We start from the raw sequence: 23,163 nt of genomic DNA, 5'->3' as shown, positions 1-23,163 counted from the left end.
CTCCATAATAAATAGAAATACAAATGAAAACAAGATGCACCTGAGCTAATTTTCTAGTCTCATAGCCAACGTTCTGAATACTTATGTAAATAAAGTAATCTGTTTATTGTTTTTAATACATTTGCAAACATTTCTAAAAACCTGTTTTCGCTTTGTCATTACTGGGTATTGTGTGTAGATTGTTGAGGATTAGTTATTTTTTAAATCCATTTTAGAATAAGCTTGTAACGTAGCAAAATGTGGAAAAGGGGAATGGTCTGAATACTTCCCGAATGCACTGTAAGGCCTTCCAAACCATACCTGCTCACTTTTTTTCTTTCTTTTATCTGTATTGTTTTATTTGGTGCAAATAAATTAAACCTAAATATTAAAATTCATATCAGTTTAAATCTTGAATAAATAAATACACACTAAACTGAAGTCTTGCAAACAGCAAGCTGTTTAAAATAAGTGCTGTGACTGGGAAGACATGATATCACATTGGCTTAGAAGGGTGATGACATGTTTTCGCCTCCTTTTGGCAACTGTTCCACTGCTAAGAAGATGTTTGATTGCTTCAGGAAATTGGATGTGACAGGAGTTTGGATTTAATGAGCACCAACACTTTACTTCAGACTCCAGAATCCTTCCATTAAAAGAATGGCCTCTCTGTCTAGCGTGTGGGTGTGCGCGCCAGGCACAGAGACGCCAGCAGGCATATCACAATGCCTTTTTTACAGGCCAGTAAAACAATGCCATGGCAGAAACCATTAAAGCCCTTAATATTTTCTCCAACATCCTTCTTCTCTTTTGCAGTCAGATAAGCTGTGCTGCATTAAGGGAGGTAGTGTTGGTCTGGATTCAGACCTCTATGGTCCCTGCTTCAGCTTCTTCACATGCACACGAGCTGATATTCAACATGGAGCTCCTTGTGAATTAAGATTGAGGAAAATATCTCCCCACAACTCTCTATGCATCACACACACGGGTTGAGCTGATTGCCACTTCTCTATTGAATATTTCAATAGGTTTTAGAATAGCAGCATATCTGTGGATGCCTTTCAAAGTAACATTGTTGAGATGTCATTACAGAGTGAACTACAGTGTTGTGCATCTATTCTGACACAAAGGAACACTGTGCTGCCTGGCTAAAAGCAAATGAAGAGGTCGACTAGCAGAAAATATATAATGTGACACGCCATCATTCAAAATGTCAATTATATGACTCTGTAAATGAAAACCAGAACCAGAATGACAGAGAGTAGAGCTGGGACCACAAACTGAAAGTGATTGACACCAATCACTTATAGCAGGCATTTTGCTGATATCATTCATTATGATAAGTAGCCTATGCTAGAGAAATGCAAAGTTTGGATTGAAATAATTTTTCTAGTATGGGTTATTGTTAATGGGACAATTGAAGGCTACAACCATCAAACTAGTAGTAGTAGTAGTAGTAGTAGTAGTAGTAGTAGTAGTTTAAAGGATAAAAACAAAAACATTTTTTTTTATAAACTTCTTCTATTTATTAATGTCGATTAATGGATTTTTGTCCATATCACCCAGCTCTAAACAGAGACTACCACATAGCATCAAAACATGAGAAACACCCTCAATGTCTATAGACAGATAATGAGATGCCGAGCCCACAAAGCCTATATGTAAATGCAGCTTGTTAAGCGTCCCTAACACACTGAGATGAAGACAGTACAGTCCATTAGATGTGGCGGAATACTCACCAGACATTCTATCAGAATTCCCGGAAACAATCGGAGTGGGGAGACGGGGGCGTGGAAGAGGTGGGGGATGATGAGGGAGCCGTCTCAGAGTTCCATTTTCTGCTGAGAGCGGGGTGGTGCTCATTCAGCTTTCACAGTGGGCTGCTGCTAGCTGCTATTAGCCTTGTGCTCTCCTTCCCTCCCTCTCTCTTCCCTCCCTCCTCCACTCTTCCCACCCCTTCCCTCCCTCCCCTCCCAGTCTGTCTCCTCTGGACTCTTTATTCTAGCCCCACTGAGAGACAGCCTGCCCTACTTCCTCCCCTGCTCCTCTCCTTTAAGGGCAACTGCTTTCTCTCTCCTTCTCTCCCTCTATCTGGCTGGCGGAGGACTGCTCGGAACCGACTGTCTTGCGCTCTCTCTCTATCCCTCTCCTATCCTTCCTTCTCTCTGTCTGTGTGTACGCAGCAGAAGAAGGCTGTGTGGCATGATGTAGCTCTGCCCCCCGCTGCCGTGTGTGTGTGTGTGTACGTACGTGTGTGCTTGCGTGTTTGTGCATGCGTGTAGTCTTTTGTCTTAGTGTCTTTGTGACAGACCGGCCTGCTCCCTGCACAGGGACCTGCCTCCGGGGGAGTAGTGAGGGGGTGCGTGCGGACAGTACAGGGAGAGGACATATGGTATGCTCTGTCAGCTTTGGGCTAATTGGTCAATCGGATCTTTTGGAGCTGTGCTCTGTTCAGAAGAATTCAGAAGCCTTGTTCATAGGCAGCATTCACTAAAGTTGTAGAGATCAAGGGTAAAGCATAAGTGGCCATTATCTTCCCTACACTGTCAGAAGAGGGACAGTCATTGACAGCCAGCTCTGAGAAGACTTTCAGTCACTGGAGGCACACGCACAATGCTACAATTAACAATATACACACTTGATAACTGTCAGGTTTTTATTGTTTCTATGACAACACTGCATAACGTAAATGGTATCTTTGCTTCCCCGGCAACTGACACTTTCCACGGATAAGTGAGCAATTTTCAGCCAATTTTATTTTCTAAACTTCACAATATATTTTTTTCTCCTTTCACACAAATGATTGTGTCTCTGGAGTCTTACATGGAAGTGAGCGCAGCTTGAGCCACACAACTATTTCTGACACATTGCTCGCGTCACCACAGAATTCTGGTACCTTGAGGGCTTTCTGCTTACCTTCCACATTAAAACTTTGAGTACTCCAGAGGAGGCTAATATAGATAGGTTGTAGTAGTACTATATTAAAGGTGGCATAATGTAAAAACATATAAAAACAAAGACCTCTTAGTAAAGAATAGGAGAGATGGAGAAATCACAGCCTAAAACCAGGACTGATAGTCCTACAAGGTGATCATCTCCTGCTTAACGGCCCTGTAACGATTAGCTACCCAATTACAGGTAAGGACTAAATACTCACACAGAACGAATAAGTATGTGCGTGAATGCGTGCGTGTGTGAAACGATGAACCACACCGAACGGTTAAGGATTGGGTTAAGCTCTCATTTAAATCAAATAAATCCAAAGTAACAAGACAGGGGCTTTGTGCCGATGAGTGGGATTCACTGCCGTAAGCATTATAGCTTACCACTTCCATTGGCTGGTCAGATCACTGCTCAGTCAGGACAGTGGCCTCTGGTAGTTCTGCATCAGCATATACTGTAACCTTCAGCATCAACAACATCACCACTACAACTGTCCTGACCTGTAACCTTCAGCATCAACAACATCACCACTACAACTGTCCTGACCTGTAACTTTCAGCATCAACAACATCACCACTACAACTGTCCTGACCTGTAACCTTCAGCATCAACAACACAACACTGTCCTGACTTGCACCCATTATGATGTCATCTCCAGTAGCTCAGCGTGACATTTCTGGGCTAGTGGGATTGACAAAAATCTGTCTTGCAGCACACAGAATCCTGTTTCTCTGCAGTCATTGGGATTTGATTCTCAACAAACGTGTGCTTAATGTCAGGACATAACACTGATGGGAAACCCGGTACAGCACCACCAGAGTAATCAATCAACAATGCCGTCTCCTCCTGGCATGGTGTTTGCTGCTGGCCCTGGAAGGCTCGGAGTCTGATAGGAATAGAGCGGGCTGCATTAACATGCAACATGTCTGTCAGTGAGAAGATCTCAGATTTCCCATGTCAGACAGTGTTGAGAAGGAACAGAGACATGACATGATGACAGCCTCTGTCAAGCAGTAGCTCCCCTTCCCGCCCTCTTCCTGCTCCTGACAGCAGTTACCGTATAGGCATGCAATATTAAGTTGCTCTGCTCCAAGCCCATTGAGCACAGTCATGATGCCAGGAATATTTGGCGGAAGGTCTCGGAAAGAGCCAGTTCAAAATCAAATACACTTAAACAAGGACCAAACGTACGGCCTGTATTCAAGCCAGCTGTATGTTATAAGTACAGTAGCTATTAAATACAATGCATTTGCTGTAAAAGTTCAAATGTGGAATTTGACCTGACATTTGGAAAAAGACTGGTGTTAGGTGTTCTTTTATGGCTTCAACAGTGAGTGGGTGTGGAGAAAAGCATTGGTCTAGACAGTAGGGATACAATGGGTTATTTTCCTTAAGGGTGTTTTTTTTTCTCTGAATGAAGGCTCTTGCAAGTCTTATCAATCTCTGAAAATTAAATGCCCTATATAAAGGCTACATACTGTATTGACAGAATAGGTTCTTCAATGATTTTTGTATATCTGTGAATGTTGCTTATTTTTGGAATGTTGGTTTGTGTGGGTTAAAAACTCTGACCAATAAGAAATTGTTAGCTGATGATTGCATGATAAGCCTCAAGCTCCTCCAGCTGAAATTGTATTTGAGACAAATATGTTTGATAACAGATGCACCAGACTGAGTGAAAGGGCATAGCTTATTATTCACTCTCAAATCACAGGCTAGTAAGCTTTTATACAGACTCATGAAATAACCTTTATCGGAATAAATCAATCACATTTGAAATTAAAGATGGAAGGGAGATATGACATAAGTTTGTGATTAGACAACAAAATGTATTGTAGACCCTAATGGAAGTGTATGGATCCAGTCATGAGGCATTTATAAGTTGTATTATTCAAGAATCAATAGGTAGATACCGTATATCATTCATTTAAATGACCATTGAAAAGCAGGAAATCGTACAGATTTGGACTAATAGGCTATCCTACAAGAAGAGCAATTCCCTCACCTTCCAGAATGGAATTCGACATGCCAGTTATCAAATTAAGCACAAATCTCTGAGACTCAAAAAGTGGCAAATATCGTTCTGACAGCGGGGCCAAATCCTCATCCTGTCTTTATTATGCACCACATCCACATTGCTCATCCCTGCCTGCCTGGGACTACTGCCAGTAAATACCTGAGTGATATTAAAACAGTCAAGATGCCTCTGAGGACATACAGTACAATATTGATTGATCTATTTAGTGCATTTCCTGGGTAAAGTTACGAGTCTACTTATTTGGTTTCCGAATCAGTGGGCTATATATTTATAGTGTAGAATGCATGGTCAGTCATTGAGTCATTGGGTGAGCGAGCGAGCGAGTCAGTCATTGAGACAGCCAGTCAGTCAGTCATTGAGACAGCCAGCCAGTCAGTCATTGAGACAGACAGCCAGTCAGTCAGTCATTCATCTCGAGAGACACGAACAGCAAGTCAAGTCAGTACAATAATGATTCGGATCACAGGCCAGCCAGCCAGTAAGATTCAGTCATTGAGCACAGCCAGCAGCAGTAAGTCAGTCATGCTCAGAGCAGCACAGCAGCGCCAGTAGGTCAGTGAGTCTCAGCCAGGAGCCAGCCATTGACCAGCCAGCCAGCCGGCATTGAGACAGCCAGTCAGTCAGTCATTGAGACAGCCGCAGTCAGTCATTGAGACAGCAGCCAGTCAGTCAGTCATTGAGCAGCAGCATCTGAGCCAGCATAAGTCAGTCATTGAGACAGCCAGCCAGTAAGTCAGTCATTGACACAGCCAGCAGTAAGTCAGTCATTGAGCCAGCCAGCCAGCCAGTCAGTCAGTGAGTCAGTCAGCCAGGAGGCCAGCCATTGAGCCGCCAGCCATTGAGCAGCCAGTCAGTCAGTCATTGAGCAGCAGCAGCCAGTCAGTAGTAAAGCCAGCCAGTAGCTTAGTCACGCCCAGCCAGCCAGTCAGTCATTGGGCCAGCCAGCCAGTTCATTGAACCACCCCAGTCCAGCCCAGTCATCATGCAGCCAGCCAGCCAGTCAGCTCACAGCCAGCACAGTATACTGAGCCAGCCAGCAGTCAGTTCCATTGAGCCAGCCAGTCATTGAGCCAGCCGTCATTTGAGCCAGCCAGTCAGAAGCAGTTTCATTGAAGCCAGCCAGCCGTCAGTCAGTCATTGAGCCAGCCAGCACAGCCAGTCAGTCCAATTGAGCAGCCAGTCATTGAGCCAGCCAGTCAGTCAGATCATTGGAGCCAGCCAGCAGTCAGTCAGTCATTGAGCCGCAGCCGCCTGTCAGCCAATGCATTGAGCTGGCAAGCTATACTCCCTGTCTTGATCGAGAGTCCACGAGTCAGCCAGTCAGTAGTTCAGGGCCCTAATTGGAGAGCCAGCTTGAGATAGTTCATTGAGCCAGGCTGCAATCATATCTTCATTGAGACCAGACCAAGCTTCAAGCTAGTCAATTCTTGACCAGCCAGTCAGCCAGTCAGGTCCGTGGCCAGGCCAATCAGTTCTTGGTGCCAGTGTCCATCAGTTTTAGTCTATTGAGGCCAGCCAGCCAGTTTCAGATCATTTGGTCCAGTCAGTCAGTGACTTGAGCCATGCAGCATACAAGTACGTCATATAGGGAGGCAATCCCCAGTCAGTCAGTCATTGAGTGCCAAACCAGTCGTCAGTAACATACTGGAGCAGTCAGCCATCAGTTGCATTGGAAATGAGCAGCCAATAGCAGTGTTCATTGGAGTCTCCAGCTAGTCACCATATTTGGATGCCAGGTGCTGCAGTGTCATAGTGCCAGACTGATCAGTATATGGAGCCAGCCATGAGTCATTCAAGAGCCAGCCAGCATTGAGCAGCTAGCCAGTCAGTCATTGACGCCAGCCAGTCAGTCAGTCAGTCATTGAGACAGCCTCAGTCAGTCATTGAGCCAGGCAGCCAGCCAGAATCAGTCATTGAGCAGACAGCCGAGCAATGGTCAGTCTTGAGCTAGAACAGCCGTCATTGAAGCAGCCAGCTCACAAGCCATTGAGCCAGCCGGTCAGTCAGTCAGCCATTGAGCCATCCGATCAGTTAGTCAGCCATTGAGCCAGCCGGTCAGTCAGTCAGTCATTGAGCCAGCCGGTCAGTCAGTCAGTCATTGAGCCAGCCGGTCAGTCAGTCAGCCATTGAGCCAGTCAGCCATTGAGCCAGTCACACTGAGAAATCACTAGCTCAACACGGCCAATTGAAATATGGTACATCCAGTACAGTATCAGCCCGAATTCGTGACTATAGTCAAGAGAAAAACAATATTGGTATCAGGCTCTAAAACGAAGACAGCAGCTTGCCATCAAAAAAAGGCACCAGTCTATTTCCTATTTCTCTTCCTTAAAGATAGCTCCATTATTTCCTGGTTGCTAAAATTCAAATAGTTTGTTAAATTTCAGTTTATGTGACAAAACTAGCAAGGATAGTGTAGAGCAGGGGTACTCAACTCTTACCCTACAAAGTCCGGAGCCTGCTGGTATTGTGTTCTGCCTAATAATTAATTGCACACACCTGGTGTCGCGGGTCTAAATCGGTCCCTGATGAGAGGGGAACAATGAAAAAATGCAGTGGAAGTGGCATCGAGGTCCAGAGTTGAGTTTGATGGGAGTAGAGAATCATTGTACCATCTAAACCTCTGAAATATATTTTCCATAAACAAGAATACTGTATTTTCAGCTGTTTGAAGCTGGTGTACAAAGCCGAAAGTAAAAGACGCAAAAACTAAACTTAAGCAATGGAAGCATAGAAATAGCACACATAGAACATATCTACCACTTCCTAGACTTGCTTTCAATGAGAATGACAGATCTATAAACAAACATTTCTATGTGAATTTGGACGGATCGCCCAAAAAGTTACATATTGAAGCTTTAAATAAAGCCCAAACAAAGACACTAGTACACACACACACACGAAGCTGAGAAGGCTTCAATGCGACAGGCTGGCCTGAGGGTCCCATGTCTCTTGGTATTAGTGTGTCTCTCTGTTACAGAGCTGTGTGCCACTGTAATTAAGTAGGCCACTGCCTGTACTGTACAGTACTGCCCTGAGCTGGAACTAAAAGATGACCTGGAAACCCTTCCAATGGCTAACCAGGCGACGGAAGAGACCACAGAAACACTACAGCCCTGGAGGGGGTTCTCTCGGTTCACTGTTCTGTGCATCTCTCCGATGCAGGGTGAGTCTTTCGAGGCAAAGGCGACCCGGGTTAGCAAAACCAATGCCTCAAAGACAAAGGAGGTCCATACAAATGACAATGTCACAACATAATGTACAGCTATGGAATAAGGAATGAGCCCATATTGGCTCCCCATACAGTCTTGATAATGAAATGGTTGTTAGGGTACATGTTCAGAAACGGTCAAACAAATCAAATCACCATTAGAACAGATACAGCATATAGGCTACTTCAACCTCTCTACTTGAGTCCATGCCACTATAGAAACAAAACATGACAGTGTGTAGTGGAGGTGGCACCACTCTGCTGCATGGTCATTTATAACGTTCACTCAGTGGGTTGTGTGAGCTCATTGAGGGGAGTGGACCTGTCAGTGACTGGTGTTGACGACAGCCCCCCAGTCTGCTTGTCTACACCAGTTGTTGTTCCCAACCAGGGGTACTAGGACCCCTGGGGGTACTTGGCCTATCCACAGAGGGTACTTGAGAAGATTCACGAGACTTTAGGCTTACTAGTAAAATGCATGAGTGTGTACTTCAGGGGTACTCCGGGTAGACAAAAATTCAGTTGGTGGTACAGTAAACACTAGTCTACACTACTAGAGCCAGGAGCTTGGATCCCAGTTCCAAAAATACCTACACAAACAAACACACCCTCAAAAGTAACAAACAGTATTCAAGCATGTACGGTCCACTGCATCATACTCCAGGATAGCTACTCACACAAGCATTGCCACTATCATGCTCCAGTGCCTTGTGGTTGCCATGAGAAAGATGTCCTCTTCCTCCAACCCTAGGCTAATGGGCAGGTGTAATGAGGGATGAAATCTCCAGACAGCACAGCGCAGCGCAGCTCAGCCAATTCCTCCCACCTCAACAAGAGCCTGTACTGTGTGTGCAGGTTAAGAACCACGTAAAGCACTGCATAATTCACAGCTACAGTATAAAGCAGCCAGCAGCCATGCTACTGACAGTGTCATTCCACTGAGCAGTGAGGTGTCATAGCCCCACAATATGAAGGTTGGGGAGGACATCACACTGTACAGTATGTGGATTAGCCCATTGTACAATACAAAGCTTATTTTTCCTGTGAGAATTTACTGACCTTGACACCATAGCGCGGTTAGTGAATGGAAGATAGCCAGTGCACATTAATAGCCTTGTGAAGAGTGTGTGGATATGAGTGTGCTTGTTTGTAGAATGAAATATGTGTTTGTGTGTGTACAGTTCTGTGAGTGGGTGTGTGTGTAGGTGTTGTGTGTGTGTAGGGGGTTGATAAATTGCATCTCACCTGTCATTGTCTGTGGTCTTGAAGCCCGGCAGGATGTTTCTGAAGCTGCTGTTGCGGTCCAGCTTGGGTTGGCTCTTGGTGCGTTTGATGGAGCCCTTTAGTCGGCGGCTCAGGAAGCCCTGGACAGGGACAGAGGGGCGTCGCCGTGGGCCAGGGGGGAGGAGAGACCAAAGGGAGAAAATTCACTCACAGCCCCATTTCATTCAGATAAAACACAAAATAAATGGTGGAGCAACAAGAGAAAATGCTATTGATTGAGCTCTGCCTCTCTCTCTCCCCCAGTCTCCTCTCGTCCGTGGCATTCGGAGAGAGCTGTGCATTGTCGTGTGGATCTCTCCTGCACATCTGCTCGCTGTGCACACACAGCAGAAGCAGCCGCGTTAATGTGCGACTCCCCTAAATCCCTGTTGCCATGGAAACAGTATTCCACGTAAAATGACAGGACTGGAGCGGCCGCAAGGTGAGAGGGGAAAACTGAGAATGTGCATTTGATAGGCTGGAGAGATTAGAGCTCAACAAGAGTTGGATTATTTCTAAAACCTAGACCCGTCTGTGTCTCCTGTGGTTGTGAGGGGAACAAAACAAGATACAGCCTCAGCCACAACCATGTGCGGCGATAATGATGGTGCTGCAATGTTAAACATTAAACAAGGCTTCTTCCCTGTACAATTAATGCATTTCCTTAATTACTATTTGAGCAAATGGTTGAACTATAGTCTTTTTGCAGCCATTTAAGAAGACAGTGGGTGGAAAGCAACAAAGGAGGAACGAAAGGCTTTGGGCATTAAGGATAAAAGACAATCACCAGACATTGTGATAAATAAATCCAATAACAGCTTTTCACAAAGAGCGGTCTCACACACCAAACAAATTAACAGTTTACAGACATCACTCCATAGCTAATGTAGCTGCCCTGTGCATACATTTGTGAAATGGAAGAATTGTCGACGCTAGTCTGCTTCAAGGAACAACATGAAAATATCCATCTGCATTATTGTGCTCATTAAAAGAATTGTCTATTTCCTTCTAGAGCAACCATGGGTAAATTCTCCCAGAATTCATTTAGTTATTATTACTTGTCATTTTACAGTCTACACTATATTTGTGCCATCCGCATTAGGCTACACCGATCCCCAATTAAATCACATGAGCTCCCATGCAAACAGAGGAACTCTTTAATGTATCCAAGAAATCTGTGACACTAACCAGGTTTCCATCCAATCTTTTTATGCTTGTAAATTACATGTTGGATCAAAAAATTCACAACAGGCCTGCAGGTAAACTTTCCAAAATGTCGACCAAACCAAAATACGCTAGACAAGGTGGGATCTTTTTGAATCAGTAAAATTAATTATGCGAGAAATGGCAATGGAAAAGCCTTTATGCGCAAATATTTATATGATAATCATATTGAAGTAAACTTGGAAGGACGCAATGATATGGTGTGTGGTCCTCCCACTAGACTCGTTTGGGAAAGCATGTCGTTTATTAGGCTACAGATGAAATAAATACATTATCTTCACAGGGTGTTGAAAGAGCTTGATGTTCCTTTCCAACAAACATTTGGGGTCTTATTCGGGTGACATGAACGGTGCTTGCTGCCGTTTGACAAATAAATCTCACTCTTTTCCATAATAATCTATACCCGCACTGTATCTGCGAGCTGTTGGCTAGAGCGCACGTTCCAAGACCAGAGTGGGAACATTCGCTATACAATGCAAACATTTGTGACAAAACCATCAGTAGATGAATTTGTCAGTTTGATGGAAACATGTGTGGTGGGAAAATGCTCATATTGTTTTTATTCCAATTATATAATCTTCGCGTGAAAATCTGTCGCCAATTGGATGGAAACCTAGCTACTGACAAGTAAAATGCACACAAGGAGGGAATCATTCATGACATCACATTACAGATATTGAACATAGCCTAGCCTCTCGATGTTGAGCTGACTTGAGGTTGGGTTTTACTGGTTTCAGTCCAGACTCCCATTTCTAAAGCGGTACCTTCAAGCAAATCAGTTCTTCAAAAGACCCAAACGTTTCTGCTTCTGGTAAATAAATCATCCCTTCCAATTATGCCAGTCTCTTGGGAGGCATTACTCCTTTCCTGCTGTAATTTGTGGGGAATCTGGGATCTCTATTCTTAGGCTTTCCCCTCCTATGACATTTGCAGAGAGACTGGGAGGCGAATTATTGATTGTGCTTGACAGAGCTGGAGGAGAGAGAGGTGTTTGATGATGCAGCAGACCCCAGCTCCCCTACAGAGAACCTCTGGGTGAGGTAGGGTAGAATAAGGGTGAGGAAGGGTAGGGTAGGGTGAGGTAGAGTGGGATACGGTTCGGTGAGGTAGGTTAGGGTTAGGTAGGGCATGTAGGGCAAAAGTAGGTAGGGCAGGGTGGGGTGGGGTAGGGTGAGGTGGGCTAGGACAATGTAAGGGCAAACTAGGACAGGGAAGGGTGAGGTAGGGTAAGGTAGCACAGGGCGGGGTAGGGTTGGACAGGGCAGGGTAGGACAGGGAAGGGTGACGTAGGGCAGGTAAGATAGAGAAGGGCAGGGTGAGGTAGTTATAAGGACTGGCAAGGTAGGGCAAGGCAGGGAAGGGTATGGCATGGTATAGGGCGAGGAAGGTAGGGTAGAGCGAGGTAGGTTGGGGCAAGGTAGGGTGGGGGGTATGGCATGGTAGAGTAGGGGCGAGGTAGGGTTGAGTGAGTTAGATAGAGCAGGTTGAGGAAGGGAAGGACAGGGTGGGTAGAGCAAGGCAGGGCAGGGTAGGGCGTGGTAGGGAATGATAGAGTAGGGAGAGGCAGGGTAGGTTCAGGCAGGGTAGGATAAGGTAGGGAGGGACAGAGTAGGGCAAAGTATGGTAAGGCAGGGTAGGGTGAGGTAGGGCTGGGAAGGGTGAGGTAGGGCATGGCAGGGTAAGGTAGGGAGGGGCATGGTAGGGTGAGGTAGGAAAAAGGGAAGGGTGAGGTAGGCAGGGTAGGGTAAAAAGGGTAGGGCAGGGTAAGGTAGGGTAAGTGGAGCAAGGTAGGGTAGGGTGATGTAAGGTAGTGCACAGTGAGGTAAGGTAGGGAAAGGTAGGGAAGGTAGGCAGGTAGGGAATGATAGAGTAGGGTGAGGTAGGATAGGGCTGGGTAGGGTGAAGTAGGGAGAGGCAGGATAAGGCGAGGTAGGGTAGGTAGGGTAGAGCGAGGTAGGACAAGATGAGGTAGGGAAGGGTAGGGTGAGGTGGGGCAGGATAAGGCGTGGTAGAGCAGGGCAAGGTAGAGTAGGGTGAGGACGGGTAGGGGTGGTAGAAAGGGCAGGGCGAGGAGGGGTAGGGCAGGTAGGGTGAGGTAAGGTAGGGCAGGGTAAGGTAAGGAAGGTAGGGCGAGGTAGGTTAGGGTGAGGAAAGGAAAGGCAGGGTAAGGTAGGGTAGGGAAGGGTAGGTAGGGCAGGGCACAGTGAGGTAGGGTTACGCGAGGAAGGCAGGGTAGGGCACGGTAGGGTAAGGTGAGGAAGGCAGGGTAGGGATAGGTAGGGAATGATAGAGTAGGGTAGTGGGAGGTAGGATAGGGCATGGTAGGGGTGGCAGGGTAGGGTGGGTTAGGGCAAGGCGATGTATTGGTAGCCCTGGGTAGGGTAGGTAGGGCGAGATAGGGTAGGGCAGGGCAGGGCAGGATGGTAAGCACAATGGATGAACGATGATTAACCCTTGCTTTTCTTTTTGTCCAGACTGCGGTGCTGCATGTGAATTTGCCCAAAAAAATACATTCAGGGGTTGGGCGCATGCCATTGAGTAGTGGTTCGACTGATCTGTCCAGTAAGTAGGGCCTAGAAGCTGAACCTCAAATCAAAAGACTCACTGCTGTGCTCAAACTACAGTGGAAATTCTAACTCCAGATTTGTATGAATGAGACCTTTGGGATATCCTCTTCTCTGTTCATGTCTCCTGCTGGTTCTCATAGGGACCACCTGCTGGCGGTATTGAGATTCTAACAGCCCCCCCCCCCCCCCCCCCCCCCCCCCCCCCCCCCCCCCCCCCCCCCCCCCCCCCCCCCTCCCCCCCCCCCCCACCCCCCCCCCCCCCCCCCCCCCCTTCTGCTCCAACAAGCTCCAGGTCCTGTTTAATTAACATCACTTCCAACCCCCTCCCTTCCTCCCTCCCACTCAGAGCTCTGCTCAGTGCAGGATGGCCAGCCTCCCTCTAGTCCCACAGAAGGACAAGAGATGATTAGTGGGAGGAGCCACAGCGTGCCAACACCATCCTGTATCATCCTACGGCTTTTATTCATTGAGTGAATCATTTCATTCATACTTTATCCCATTGGAGAACATCCTGAAGAGAGACACAGAAGGTGAGGGGAGATTTCCGATCGATACTTAGGCATTTTCCTTAAAGAGAGAGATTGGCAATTTACAAATATACAATGCGCTTTTGAACGCATCCTGCGCAAAGCGCCAATGGTGACATATTCCTAAGGTATGGACGTCTCTCGTGTAATGGGTTATCCGTCACCATGCCGTAATCAGCCAATGAATCTGACTAAGGTATGACGAACCACAGGGAGGGAGGCGCTCAGCAGTAATGTCACCGTAGTAACCTGCTCTTCGGAGGACTCAGCCAGGATGGCATTGGGAGGCACCGACCTCTGCACAACAAGACCTCAACAACAGAATGCCAGGGCTTTATTTGGCTGTGAATTTTCAGTCCTCTCCGATACCCAACAATCCATTAACAATTAATTGTGACCTGTGGTGCAAAATGGGTGGTGGGGGGGGGCAACGAGGATAAGCTGATCAGATATCTGCTGTCTCTCCCACCAATGTGACAGTTGGGAGCCAAAGTGCCATCAGATAACATGGAGCTGGTTCTCTGGTACCACCAGCCTGACCTGAGGGCTCCTCCATCTATTTACCCTATCTAAACAGTCAGGAAGGTCACTGTGCTTGTCAAGATCCAACAGAGTAACAGTAAAGGAAGCCCACTGATTAGTAGCATGACTGTCACGTTCGCTGTCTTCAAACTCCCTGTCATAGATGAGCCAAGGCGCAGCGTGCTTGTAATTCCAAATTTTTTAATAAAGTGAAACCTTCACAAAAAAAAACAGGTAAACAGAAACCGAACGTGACGCAACCATGGCGCACACAAACACACACAGAAAATAATAATTACCCACAACATTAGGTGGGGGAAAGGCTGCCTAAGTATGATTCCCAATCAGAGACAACGATAGACAGCTGCCTCTGATTGGGAACCACACGCGGCCAAAAACAAAGAAATAGAAAACATAGAATGCCCACCCAAATCACACCCTCACCTAACCAAATAGAGAAATAAAACATCTCTCTAAGGTGAGGGCGTGACAATGATATTACAAACAAAAGAGCTGTGTGTGTGTGTGTGTGTGTGTCTGTGCACCAACTCCCAGATCACCTGAGCAATCACACTTCCTACATCGGCTCTCAGGGGAACTCACTAACCTGATCATATTCTGTTGAAGTAACATGAACCTTCCTTTCGGGGGTAAGGGCATAATCTACCAGTCTTGCCTCCATTCATAGCCAAAAAGATTTTCTCGGTTGACAAAAGTATAAAAATGTGGTATTGTACTTACAGTATTTTCATACGCTTGGTTTATACAGAGCAGATGTAAAATACACTGAACAAGAATAAACAATAGGAGTACAGATATGAATCTATTGGTGACAGATACCTTCAAAAAAGGTAAGGGCGAGGATCAGAAAACCAGTCAGTATATGGTGTGACCATCACATGCCTCATGCAGTGCAACACATCTCCTTTGCATAGAGTTGATCAGGCTGTTGATTGTGGCCTGTGGAATCTTGTCCCACTCTTCTTCAATGGCTATACGAAGTTGCTGGATATTGGCGGGAACTGGAACGTGCGGTCATACACGTCGATCCAGAGCATCCAAAACATGCTCAATGGGTGACATGTCTGGTGAGTATGCACACCATGGAAGAACTGGGACATTTTCAGCAAGAATTGTGTACAGATCCTTGCGACATGGGGCCATCCGTGCATTATCATTCTGAAACATGAGGTGATGGCGACAGATGAATGGCATGACAATGGATCTCAGGATCTCATCATGGTATCTCTGTGCATTCAAATTGCCATCGATAAAATGCAACTGTGTTAGTTGTCCGTAGCTTATTCCTGCCCATACCATAACCCCACCGCCACCATGGGGTACTCTGTCTACAACGTTGACATCAGCAAACGCACTGTCTGCTATCTTCCCGGTACAGTTGAAACCAGGATTCATCTGTGAAGAGCACACTTCTCCGGTGTGGCAGTGGCCATTGAAGGTGAGCATTTGCCCACTGAAGTTAGATCAAGACACTGGTGAGGACAACGAGGACGCAGATGAGCTTCTCAGAGACAATTTCTGACAGTTTGTGCGGAAATTGTTTGTTCACCACAGGTGAATAAGCCAGATGTCCTGGGATGGGGTGGTCACACGTGGTCTGCGGTTGAGAGGCCGGTTGGACGTACTGCCAAATTCATTAAAACAACATTGGAGGTGGCTTATGGTAGAGAAATTAACATTCAAATCTCTGGCAACAGCTCTGGTGGACATTCCTGCAGTCAGCATGGCAATTGCCCGCTCCCTCAAAACATGAGACCCCTGTAGCATTGTTGTGTGACAAAACTGCCCATTTTGAGTGGCCTTTTGTCCCAAGCACAAGGTGCACCTGTGTAATCAAATTTTACCTTACCGTGAAATGTTTACTTACAAGCCCTTAACCAACAATGCAGTTCAAGAAATAGAGTTAAGAAAATATAAAAATAAACGTAATAAATATTTACTAAATAAAATTACAAAACTATAATGAGGCTATATACAGGAGTTACCGGTACAGAGTCAATGTGTGGGGGTACAAGTTAGTCAAGGTAATTTGTAAAGTGACTACGCATAGAAAATAAACAGCGAGTAGTAGCAGTGTAAAAACAAAGGGGGTGTCAATGTAAATAGTCTGGGTGGCCATTTGATTAATTGTTCAGCAGTTTTATGGCTTTGGGGTAGAAGCTGTTAAGGAACCTTTTGGTCCTAGACTTCGCGCTCCAGTACCGCTTGCCGTGCGGTAGCAGAAAGAAAAGTCTATGACTTGGTTGACTGGAGTCTCTGACGATTTTATGGGCTTTTCTCTGACACCGCCTATTATATAGGTCCTGGATGGCAGGAAGCTTGGCCCCAGTGATGAACTGGGCCGTACGCACTACCCTTTGTAGCACCTTATGGTCAGATGCCGAGCAGTTGCCATACCAGGCGGTGATGCAACTGGTCAGGATGCTCTCGATGGTGCAGCTGTAAAACGTTTTGAGGATCTGGGAACCCATGCCAAATCTTTTCAGTCTCCTGAGGCGGAAAATATGTTGTCGTACCCTCTTCACAACTGTCTTGGTTTGTTTGGACCATGATCATTTGTTGGTGATGTGGACACCAAGGAACTTGGAAGCTCTCGACCCGCTCCACTACAGCCCCGAGGATGTTAAATGGGGGCCTGTTCGGCCCTCCTTTTCCTATAATCCACGATCAGCTCCTTTGTCTTGCTCACATTGAGGGAGAGGTTGTTGTCCTGGCACCACACTGCCAGGTCTCTGATCTCCTCCCTATAGGCTGTCTCATAGTTGTCTGATCAGGCCTACCACTGTTGTGTCATCAGCAAACTTGATAGTGTTGGAGTTGTGCTTGGCCACGCAGTCGTGGGTGAACAGGGAGTACAGGAGGGGACTAATAACGCACCCCAGAGGGAAACCAGTGTTGAGGATCAGTGTGGCAGATGTGTTGTTGCCTACCCTTACTACCTGGGGGCGGCCCGTCAGGAAGACCAGGATCCAGTTGCAGAGGGAGGTGTTTAGTCCATGGGTCCTTAGCTTAGTGATGAGCTTTGTGGGTACTATGGTGTTGAACACTGAGCTGTAGTTAATGAACAGCATTCTCACATAGGTGTTCCTTTTGTCCAGGTTGGAAAGGGCAGTGTGGAGTGTAATTGAGACATCTGTGGATTTGTTGTGGCGGTATGCAAATTGGAGTGGGTCTAGGGTTTCCGGCATGATGGTGTTTATGTAAGCCATGACCAGCCTCTCAAAGCACTTCATGGCTACCGACCTGAGTGCTACAGGGCGGTAATCATTTAGGCAGGTTACCTTCGCTTCCTTGGGCACAGGGACAATGGCTGTTTGAAACATGTAGGTATTACAGACTCGGTCAGGGAGAGGTTGAAAATGTTAGTGAATCCACTTGCCAGTTGGTCCGTACTTGCTTTGAGTACATGTCCTGGTAATCCGTCTGGCCCAGCGGCTTTGTGAATGTTGACCTGTTTAAAGGTCTTGCTCACACCGGCTACAGAGAGTGTGATCACACAGTCGTCCGGAACTGCTGGTGCTCTCATGCATGCTTCAGTGTTGCTTGCCTCGAAGCGAGGATAAATGGCATTTAGCTCGTCTGGTAGGCTCGCGTCACTGGGCACCTCGCGGGTGGTTTCCCTTTGTAGTCCGCAATAGTTTTCAAGCCCTGACACGTCCGATGAGCGTCAGAGCCGGTGTAGTAGGATTCAATCTTAGTCCTGTATTGACGCTTTGCCTGTTTGATGACCTGGAGCCAGTGGGTTTGGCGACGAATATGAAGCGAGGGCCAGCCAACGAGAGCATACCGGTCGCAGTGGTGGGTGGGGCTTTGGTGACAAAACGGATGGCACTGTGATAGACTGCATCCAATTTGCTGAGTAGAGTGTTGGAGGCTATTTTGTAAATGACATCGCCGAAGTCAAGGATCGGTAGGATAGGACATTGAACACCACACATTGGCTGTTCCTGTAGGCTGAATAATAGAACAGCTATTTCCATGTTAAAATGTTATGGTATGCATTTTCTCCATTGTTATTGATGGTAGGCCACTCTGGTAGACCGTCATTATAAGAACATAGCCACAGTAGCCTACTTGGCCACTTAAAACTTTAACTTAAAGCGGGTACAGCCTCAGTGTTCACAGTAAACGCGTGCTGGAAGTTGCACAGAATTTTCACATTTACATTTAAGTCATTTAGCAGACGCTCTTATCCAGAGCGACTTACAAATTGGTGCATTCACCTTATGAAATCCAGTGGAACAACCACTTTACAATAGTGCATCTAACTCTTTCACAACATTTAAATTTGCGCTCAGATGACCTGAAATTTGCTCAGTGCTGGAAAAACTTCAGTGAACATTGGTGGCAAAACATATATTTATAGTGATTTCTATGGGTCTTTCTCTATTCTGATTGTTTTATACTGTTCAATTCAACCCCACCAAATAAAGTCAGCATTTTCATCAATTTCTACATTTCTTGCACTCATTTTAGATCATTTCCACACTGCCACGGAGGGCGGCATGATATGGGCAAACAATCTGGACCTTAATTTTGACCAAAAGTTGCAATTGCGATTTGACTTGTGATTTAGCGCAAAACACTTGGATGAACTGTTGGAATCATGGATATAATTCTATAGTTAGAATATAATAGCACTTTGAATACAGTGTTTGACATGACAACAAATGAAAATGCCAGGGAGGAGTTATTGTGACAGGGTAGGAACCAAAGTGTTGACAAGTGTTTCCTAGGGGACCCTATAATCTTTGGTTCTCTTTTAGCTACTTTATGTAGCTAACATTCTTGCTTTGTGTTGTCCTCTGATTTAGAAGGTACTGTTGCACAACAAACATGCAGGTCTACACCATCATTAGTATTATCAGGCTGTATAGCTAGTTATGTTTGCTCTGACTCAGTATATTTATTAGCTAGCTAGTGATTAGCAATATCAGCTAACAAGACTTAGGCCCAACTTACTAAGACAAACTAGCTGTTTGCAGATGTAAGAAACACGAACTAAGTGTAATTGTAGAACTCTAGTGGATGTATATTAAGAAGCAAAGTGAAAACAGCATCAATGTCATCAACATTCTTTCATGTGCTGCATTGACCATGCAGAAACTGAACGCAAGTGACTCGTGGTAGAGGAACAACAAATTCACTCCTTGAGTGACAGGGGGCGGGGCTAGGTCTGTGTGGAAAATGGAATGGAGAGAGAACGGATATAGATGACTCAAGAAGTGAAGTAAACTATACAAATTGACTTTATACATAGCGTATCACATTTAACAAACCAAACATTCAAATACCGTTACAGAAGTAAAAACCAAAACCGGTATGTGCAGCAATACCGTTATATCGTAAAATCCGGTATTCAGCCCAGCCCTACCAACATGTACATATTACCTCAATTACCTCGACTAACCTGTATCCCCGCACATTGATTCGGTACTGGTACCCCCTGTATATAACCGTATTGTTATTTTATTGTTACTTTTTTAAACTTTAGCTTATTTTGTAAATATTTGCTTAACTCTTATTTTCTTAAATCTGCATTGTTGGTTAAGGGCTTGTACGTAAGCATTTTACAGTAAGGTCTACACTTGTTGTATTCGGATGTTTGTGACAAATTAAATTGTTTTGATTTGATACATTGAAAGAATACAAACAAAACTTAAGATGGAAGAAACAGAATCATTTTGAACACTCTAAAAGAGATTGAAGACTTCATTGATGGAAACCCGTTCTGGGAGAAATGGAATGATCTAAATGGAAAAAAGGAAATGGCAACATTTGGATAGATCACTTTGAAAGTCTCTATGGAATAATACCATCAGAAGACATTACTTTAAACCCCAAATACAAAACCTGGAAAGGCAGCATCAGGAATTAAATGCTTAAACACATTACTCCTTATTAAAATTATTCAACCTGGTTTTGGAGAGTGGCTGCTTCCCTGATATTTGGAACCAGAGACTCATAACCCCCATACATAAAAAGGTGACAAATTAGACCCTAATAACTATAGGGGAATATGTGTCACAAGTAACATAGGGAAACTGTTCTGCTGTATTCTGAATACAGACCTTGCGCACAGCAAAAAAATTAATGGCTTTCTACCCAAACTCAGAACAGACCACATAGAAACATTACACACTAATAAACCAGCAAGTTCGTCAGAAATGCAGAGGAAAAGTATTTGCACGTTTTGTTGATTTTAAGAATGCTTTTGATTCCATATGGAATTATGGATTATATTACAAAACCCTCCAAAGCAGAATTGGGGGAAAGTATACATCATAAAATGTATTTACTCAAACACATGTAGCATTAAACTGAACAGTAAAATAACAGTTTTTTTGCTGAAGGGCGAGACAAGGGTGCAGTTTAAGTCCAACCCTGTTCAACGTCTACATCAATGAACTAGCAGTGTTGTTGGAACAATCTGCAGCCCCTGGACTCACCCTCAATGATGAGGTCAGATTCCTGCTCTACACAGGTGCCATTGTCCTACTGTCACTAACAGAGCAAGGTCTACAGGAACAACTTAACATTCTTTGAGAATACAGCATCAGTGGCAATCAACAACAACTTTCAGAAAACCAAAGTTGTGATTTTCCAGAAAAAGACCAGGAATCAGAGCAGCAGACACTCATTCAAATTTAGTCCCAGGTACAACTAACAGGGACAAAAAAAAATCTGTGCCTGTGGTGGATTTGGTCTGGCAGTGAATGCACTAAAAGAAAAACCCTGTAAAGTATTTTAGTCCATAAAATTACAATTCTCTGAAATAAATATTCCTATCCAAATCTTGTGCAAAATATTCAATAGTGTAATTTGACCAATTCCACTATATGGAAGCAAGGTTTGGGGTCCAACCTGTAATTACAATTATAGGCATTGGTAAAAACCCAATAGAAAATTGACACAGAATTCTGCAGAATTATCCTAAATATTCAAAAGAGAATTCCAAATAATCCATGCAGAGTGGAACTTGGATGATTCTCTTTAATTGTAAATATAAAGAAAAGGACACTAACATTTTGAAATTAACAGCCTTACAAATCAAAGCACTGGAAACCCAAGACCTGAACACTGAAAAGAGTCCCCTATGTCAGCTGTTAAAAACACTAAACAACCGTATAATGCAAACACACAAGGAAATCAATCAAATTGTTACATAAATGAAAACCTATTTGACAAATTGGGAAAATGAAACAAAAACACTGAATAAACTAAATTTGGCCCTCAAAAGAACATACAAATTGGCAGTATATCTCTACTCTCAGAGATACAAAACAGAGACGGATCCTGACCAAATACAGGCTCAGCGACCACCAATTGGCTATAGAAAAAGGGACAGACAAAAACACATGGCTACTGAAAGAGGAGTGTCTATGTGGTCACTGCACAACAGGGGAGGTAGAGACACTTTTTGATCTACTGTGTGGAATACTCCCAAATAAGAGAAGATTTTTTCTAGAAAATATCTCAATCAATTCCCAACTTCTGTGCATTTACTAATGACATAATGCAGGAATTATTCTGGGTGAGGGAGAACCACAAATATTACTGCCAGATATGGATATGATTGCCATAGTCTGAGGGACATCCCATGACCATTAATTAATGACCATTAGTTACATTGTATATACAGTAACTTACAAGTAATACAGTGTAACTATCATCCATGTACAATTGTATTTCATTGCAATAAAACAATCTGAATTTGAATTTGAATTTGAGAGGGGGACGGGAAGAGAGCTCGAGATGGGGGTGGTGGGGGGGAGCGAGCGAGCGAGCGAGAGAGAGCAGTAGAGTAGGTGTACTGTTGAATGCTCACCGTGACTTTGAATGTGGTAGAGGTGGCCGGCTCCATGGAGGTGCTTTTGTCCAGAGCGCTGCCCGGCATGCTGCGCCTGCGACCCACCCTCTCAGGAGGGAGCTCTGGGGAGGGGGAGAGGAATTCACAGGTAAGTCATTGCGGCACAATTCAATCAAATTCCAAAAGGTAGACGTTTGCGGTGCTATTATAATCCCGAACAATGTACATATGATCTTCAGAAAGGAGGAACAAGCATAAAATGGAAAAGGTATACACTTGGCTCTGGCTTCACCTAAATGATTTGTGTTTGAGATGCGCTACACATTGCATTCTGCATAAACAAACAGGTAATGAGAGAAAGGTAGAAGCAGAGTTCGCATGGAAAACTGCCATCCCTGACAGACTACGAAATCCATGCTTGTTCTCTCTGTGTGTCGGTATCTGTTCTAAGTTGATACAACGAGAGATACGTTTCACTCTTATTTCTGCCTCTGTGGGAAAGATAAGGCTCTAACAAGAAGGCGCACCTCTGAGCTCCCTCATTTATCGCCTCAAACTTTCTCACAGAGGAAGGAGAAAACAGATAATCACTGCATTCAATTACATGAGAATATTCTGATATTGTGTAATACTTAACTTCTGGCTTTTAGAAGTTACACATGGGATAAACAAACATAATAGAAAAGTCTAAATACACTGTCTACAAATGTAGTAAGATTAGGGAGGCAATAAATAGGCCATAGTGGCAAAATAATTACAATTTAGAAATTAAACACGGGAGTGATAGATGTGCAGAAGATGAACGTGCAAGTAGAAATACTGGGGTGCAAAGGAGCAAAAAAATAAATAACAATATGGGGATGAGGTAGTTGGGTGGGCTATTTACAGATGGGCTATGTACAGGTAATGAACAGTAAACTGCTCTGACAGCTGATGCTTAAAGTTAGTGAGGGAGATATGAGTCTCCAGCTTCAGTGTTTTTGCAAATCATTCCAGTCATTGGCAGCAGAGAACTGGAAGGAAAGGCGGCCAAACGAGGCATTGGCTTTGGGGTGACC

General features: G+C 44.8%; 1 protein-coding gene across 2 annotated transcripts in view; it reads right to left on the bottom strand.

Annotated features, from left to right (window-relative positions):
* Nucleotides 1-23,163, bottom strand: part of dab2ipa (DAB2 interacting protein a) — a 97,700-nt gene that overhangs the window by 44,086 nt on the left and 30,451 nt on the right. The window contains exons 2-3 of one of the 2 annotated variants that reach the window (XM_024001053.2): nt 22,124-22,227; nt 9,417-9,535 (exon numbers count right to left, since the gene is read on the bottom strand). In XM_024001053.2, coding sequence (XP_023856821.1) covers nt 9,417-9,535; nt 22,124-22,227 — 223 coding nt within the window. Of the gene's footprint in view, nt 1-1,718; nt 1,881-9,416; nt 9,536-22,123; nt 22,228-23,163 lie in introns of those variants that run through there. The other variant, XM_024001051.2, reaches the window with a different exon arrangement.

Source organism: Salvelinus sp. IW2-2015, linkage group LG15, assembly GCF_002910315.2.
Source record: "Salvelinus sp. IW2-2015 linkage group LG15, ASM291031v2, whole genome shotgun sequence".
In the NCBI taxonomy this organism is placed as follows: Eukaryota; Metazoa; Chordata; class Actinopteri; order Salmoniformes; family Salmonidae; genus Salvelinus; species Salvelinus sp. IW2-2015.
Note: the sequence above shows the minus strand (reverse complement) of the source record. Positions and strands in the feature narration are given on the sequence as shown.